The 5,782-nt window shown below is 45.6% G+C and overlaps 1 protein-coding gene across 1 annotated transcript; it reads right to left on the reverse strand.

The window, feature by feature from the left end:
- Positions 1-524: 524 nt before the first annotated feature.
- Positions 525-4,891, reverse strand: LOC113010539 (homeobox protein engrailed-1-B-like). The gene is made up of 2 exons (XM_026149641.1): positions 4,062-4,891; positions 525-2,209 (listed from the first exon to the last, which is right to left on the reverse strand). The coding sequence occupies exons 1-2, from the start codon at positions 4,525-4,527 to the stop codon at positions 1,893-1,895; spliced, it is 783 nt and encodes a 260-aa protein (XP_026005426.1). The 5' UTR covers positions 4,528-4,891; the 3' UTR covers positions 525-1,892.
- Between the last annotated feature and the right edge of the window lie 891 nt (positions 4,892-5,782).

The following is a 5,782-nucleotide window of genomic DNA, read 5'->3' on the forward strand; positions in this document are numbered from 1 at the left end:
GGGAAAACACTAATATTTCATCTTTAAAAATATCGATTTCAAAAAGTCCCATTTGCCATATAGAAAACAGCCGCTCTCTTAACACCGTAATACTTTAAGGCAGAAACGTTTCCAGGTGCCTAACTCAATCCCAGAAAACATGACTGAGGCTTTAACATAAAATAAAGAAGTCCAAACATTCACTGCATCGTAACAATACGATTTGGTTCGGAGCCGGCAAACGTGTTCAAACAGAAAAATGATTGCAGGAAAAATAAGTTATGTAAACACCTGCGCGCGGGTGGATGTTTATTGCATTTAAAATAAGAGTACAAAGTATCTTCGTTAACAACAACAGGAAGTGTTCTTGAACATTCTCGGGTTGCCTGGAGGCCTCAGGATGATGCGGTTTGATATGAATGGAAATTTTAGCTATGGTCTACTGGCTTTTTAAGGCGATAGTTTATTTTTCGAAATGTCGTTGGCTTTCGGGAGAAAGTTAAAAGAATAATAATAATAATAATAATAATAATAATAATAATAATAATAATAATAATAATAATAATAATAATAATAATAATAATAATAGCTAAAATCAGAAAATTCAAAGCCGGTTGTGTTAAGTTGTGTGCGCATCTACTGGCAGATATCTGAGAGCAATTTTGCTGCTAAACACTGGTCACCAGATTTAAAGCACACCTTTAACTCCAGACATACCGTGAGGTCTCACATTCCGCATCCGGGCGCAGTGCGGCACCTGAAGGCCGCACAGGGCTGCTTCCACTACAACAAGCAGACCCGCAGGTCAACATTCAATACAGTCCAGCGGCATGACACAGCAAGAACAAAGAGGAAGCAAGAGGCGCTGCAGAAATGAGCCCCGTGGTCAGAAAGTACAGTAAGACAGGGAGAACACAGCGGACCGTTTGTCCACGCCACAGTTCCCGGAATGCAACAGAAAGAAATCTTTGGATATTAGCTCAGAGTTTTCAGACAGGGCTGCAGTGCGCGTGATGCTTGATCGCGTGATCACCTGCTCTCGAGCCCGTCGTGGTTTCGGCTGCAGCTGGAGCCATTTTCCTCCTCTGCAGGCCCACAATATCTAAGTTCTATCCACTCTGCTTTTTCTGTGCGGGCAGTTAGGCCACACTGCAGCGCGATCACTGTCACACATGGTTTGTTAGTTTTTATTTATTTTTAATTCCACGATTCGAAATCTCTTGTGGGCACGATGTAGCAGGCACGCAGGTAGGATGTGTCACATGACGCTGACACCTACTAAACCAGGAACATGGCTCCTCAGCTGTTGTCCGAACACCTTTGACCCTGTTTGTTCCGGGTTTCCATCGAGTGGAATCCCCGGCCTGCAGTCAGGTCACAGTAACAGAGGTCTGCCAGGAACCAGCGACTTTAAACTAATTCAAGCTGCGGAGTACACTTAACTGTTTTAAAAGTAGTTCTTAAAGTCGTTTATTTATTTTTATTCTACCTAAAGATATGTTATCCCATACTTCGATGAGACTGGAATTTATTATATGTCTTCTCGGTCAATTTTAACAGAGCAGCATTAGTATTAATTGTTCGCCATGTCCGCAGATATTTCCGTTGGACCCTGAATGCCACATTGGTCGCGGTTTCAGGCTGCAGCGAGTGAAAACGGTGGAGATTCCGGCTGTGACATGAATGCGGCTCCATCTTGACTTGAGCTGGGCCTCGTCATATCTACAGCCCTGAGTACACAGTATACAGCCATAATATCTCTGTCACAAACAGAGAGGGGTGTGTGTGTGTGTGTGTGTGTGTGTGTGTGTGTGTGTGTGTGTGTGTGTGTGTGTGTGTGTGTGTGTGTGTAATTGAAATAGAAATATGAACGCTGGTGATTTTATTGCATGTTCAGAGTCAACTGTCATCCTCTAGTCGCTGTCCGACTTGGCGTCCTTGGCTGTCGAGTGGTTGTACAGTCCCTGCGCCATGAGATGCAGCGCCAGAGAGTTTTTATTCCCGGATGCCTTCTTGATTTTGGCACGCTTGTTCTGGAACCAGATTTTGATCTGAGACTCGTTGAGACCGAGGTCCCGGGCCAGGCTCTGCCTCCGTTGTTCGGTCAGGTAGCGGTTGTTCTGGAACTCTGTTTTTAACCGCTGGAGCTGCTCCGCGGTGAAGGCCGTCCGGGGCCGTTTGTCTTCTTTACTCGGGGTCGGCGCTTTCTTTGGTTTGCGAGATCTGGGCCCTGAAGTGCAGCGGGAGTGAAACAAATGACAGCCAGTGGTTAGAGTCAGTACCGTGGACTTTTCACACGTCACATTTTTACACCTCAGCTGTATTTACAAAAATGAAACGGGCTCAGTTATGAGTGGAAAACGTCTCTGTTCACATTTGCGCCAAATTAGGCAAATTTATCCTCGCGGCCAGGACTCACGTGACCTCCTGACAAAGCTGTTTAGATTCGGACTGAAGAAGAAAGTCAGCGACTTGGGGCTAATCTAGTTGATTAGTTTTTAGCAAGTCTAATCTTATTTTAAAGGACATATTGGTCACAACCTTTAATTCCATCCAACTGGATGCAATGGACCACACTGGGCATTAAGCACAGCTTAATGCTGAGGAGGAGAGGGTGCAGATGGGGGTGGGGTTTGGAGATGAGGAGGGATGGGGGCGTTGGGCGCCTCTTTCCCTCTCTGTAGCATAGGAACTCTATTTTTTAAAAGTACTTTTCTTTTGTCTCTGCACTGACATTGAGGTGTTTCTGCCGTGGTGGGATCAGGTGGACCATCCATGAGAAATGATTGAACTCAGTGTAAAAGACAGTAGGCGTACCTGCTCAGTACAGAACTCCCCATCAGTACAGGTGCACATGAAGCAGCTGCGCTGAAGGCCTGCATGCACTCTGACCTGGTCACGCGCATCGGGACGCTGTAACGTGCGCCGGGGCTCAGGTAACCGGACCGGTGCGCGGACGGAATCATGCGAGGGAGGCTGCGGGCTCTCCGGCCAGGAGCCTTTCATGAACTCGATGAACGCTTTTTTCTTTCGATTCATCGATTTAAATAAATAAATAAATAAACAAATAAATATTAATGTTAGGAATAAAAAATAAAAATAAAAAAAAACTCTTCCAAACGCGTCTTCGATACATGACTACGGTCTCTTCCTGTGCTCGGCTGCTGTGCTGTAGCATCGTTTTAGCAGCTGACATGGTGACAAAGGAAAAGTCCAAGTTTCCACGCATCCGCTGGCTGAATGAGCCGAGCCCGTTGCAAACTTCCACTTTAGCCCTAAAAACTCCCAGAGAGAGGGACAGGCTGGAAACAGGCTTCACCGCGATGCACCATAACGTGAGGGAAATGCTCCATTTGCAAACATTTACTACGCAGATGTGGGGTTTCTTCTTCTTCTTCTTCTTATCATCATCATTATTATTATTATTATTATTATTTTTTTTACAAGTGAGATGAAATAAAATAAAATAAAATTAACTTTGGAACTGTGTTCTTAAGCATTTTTAGATTGAACCGACGGACTTTGGATACACAGCCTTCACTTTTTAGACTACCCCATTGTCAAAAATATGCTAATAGAATATTAACAAAGAGGACTGGGGAACAATGGCGTTAACTTGGTTTTACTTCACTTCAATATCATTTAACTTTACTTTCGACTCATGTTTAATTTCGTCGTTTTTTCAGACCACTTTCCAGCCGCTTCGTGGATTTTGTTTTTATTTTAAAGCTACATTCAGATTGAATTCTGTACAGAATAGAAACGAGTTTCCAATATGCGTCTAAATTCATGTGAAATCTGCTCAGACTGCTCCTGTCATTTCAGGTTTAAAGTATGAAATTATTACTCAAACATCAGTTGTGTCGATTTAATGATGAGTTGTTACAAGTGATGAGTATATTATATGAAGGTGGGGGTAGAGGCCATTACTTCGGCACTGCTCAGAAAATGATGCAATAGCAGCTTTTTGGCTCCTTCCTGAAATTCAGCCTTTAAAGTGACTCTGAATTGCAAAGAGGAGCTGCCTTTTCCTTCTTTTGCTTTTCATGAATTAGACCTGGATGAGGAATGTTTTTACTAACCTGATGACGGACGGTCCGAGTAGCGAGTACAATACACCCAAGCTGGCCACAGCATCGATTTGGCCGCTGTGGCAGTGCTGGCCTGAGGGCTGCGGCAGCAGTCATTAGCCGCCACATCGCCGGGCCTCCTGGCGTCAATGTCCGGATGCTGGTCTTCATGCTCTCCTGGGTTCTCCTCTTCTTTGCCTCCTGCTCCACCCTGCCGAGGGTTAGCACTTTTGGGAGGCTTTCTCCCTGTCAGCTCCTCTCTTTGTATGAGCACTCCAAGAGCGTCTCCCTGCCGATCCGGAGCCCCATCCTTCCTCTTCAGGCCGAAGTCCGGCCTCAAAATGTTGTCGATGTAAAAGTTAGTGATCCTGTGAGACTGTTGGTTGCCAGGTGGCTGCAAGAGGGGCAGGATGGCCCGGTTGGACTGCTCCCCGGAGTCCCGTGGGCGCTCTGGGTCTCGGCGAGCATTTCCTTCCATTCTGATGAAGCCTGAGCAGCTTCAGCACCTGCTCCCTTCCGCAGCGTAGTGTCTCCAATATCACTTTATTATCAGCTAATATCTATATTTGTCGCTGCAGTGAGAAGAGCGAGTTGGAGCGTGGCGCAGTAGTTTGTATTGTTTTCTGTGCAAACGCGCCTGTGGGGAATTTGACAAAGGAAAAAAAAACATGCTTCAGTTTGTGCTCCTCACTCCTCGACCTGCAGCTCACCTGCGTCACTTTGAATCTCATAAAACTCCATTTCGTTTGTTTGCTTTGTTAAATCACTCTTTTGATTTTCTTGCTCCCTGCACACAATTACTGACGCTCCAGCAGCTCCAAGTGCGCTCATCAAGACGCCGCTCAAATACTTTCACTACTGATTTTTGGTTTTCATTTCTGATTGGCTGCGAGACACTGCGATGACGTCGTACTACGGGTCGTTCAGACACGTGCCTCCGACCAATAGAGGCAGAGAGTTGGTGTCATGTGAGGTTCCGGAATTCCCGGGAGGCGCAAATTAATCCAATCCACTCAGTCACTTTACGGTGCATTCAGGTTCCAGCGGAAAATTCCACTTCTCTGAATGTTTGAAGGTTCCGTTTGACCTCTGGAGTCACACTAGCAGAAACAATACTCAGAAATTGGTGATGACATTATTTCAGTTCCACACAACTCCTTATTATCTCATTACAACTACAAGACAAACAGATAACGTGGACAGACACGAAGAACGAAAGCTTTGATCTTCCAGGCGCTACCAATTCACATCCAACATCCCAATGGAAAACACGCAGCTCAGCAGCTCCATTTCCACGAAGGATTGAGAGGCTAGGCTTCCACTGACTGGGTTAGTTTCCTGCTCACACATAGTGATGAGCAGGGCTGGCTGTTTGCTCTCATAAGGTTATGAGCACACCTCTTTGGCTGTCATCTTGGAAAAAATAATTCATTTGCAATATCCTACAGAATCCTAACCGGCTGAAGGCCGCCTGCTCACTGCCATGACCTGTAATGGAAATGCCGCGCAAAGTTTTGGTGACTCGCGGGCTCATTCCAGCTCCTCTCACAGAGCCTGAATGCAGCACAAGTTTAGCATCAACACCTAAACACAAACAGCTTAACACCGATTACCGGGACCAAAGCGTGGGTCGGGGTTGGGTAGGCCTGTGGGGCTGTGGCGGTGTTGGAGGTCGGAGAGACAGTCCGCATTCTGACTGCCTGAATGATATTATTATTATTATTATTATTATT

This window comes from Astatotilapia calliptera, chromosome 18 (assembly GCF_900246225.1).
Source record: "Astatotilapia calliptera chromosome 18, fAstCal1.2, whole genome shotgun sequence".
In the NCBI taxonomy this organism is placed as follows: Eukaryota; Metazoa; Chordata; class Actinopteri; order Cichliformes; family Cichlidae; genus Astatotilapia; species Astatotilapia calliptera.

What these genes read in the sequence shown, in the direction of transcription:
- LOC113010539 (XM_026149641.1), bottom strand. Translation starts at nt 4,527, where the DNA reads ATGGAAGGAAATGCTCGCCGAGACCCAGAGCGCCCACGGGACTCCGGG. An exon ending in CTCGGACCGTCCGTCATCAG is followed by an intron (nt 2,210 to 4,061) that starts GTTAGTAAAAAC and finishes GCTGCACTTCAG; the next exon opens with GGCCCAGATCTCGCAAACCA.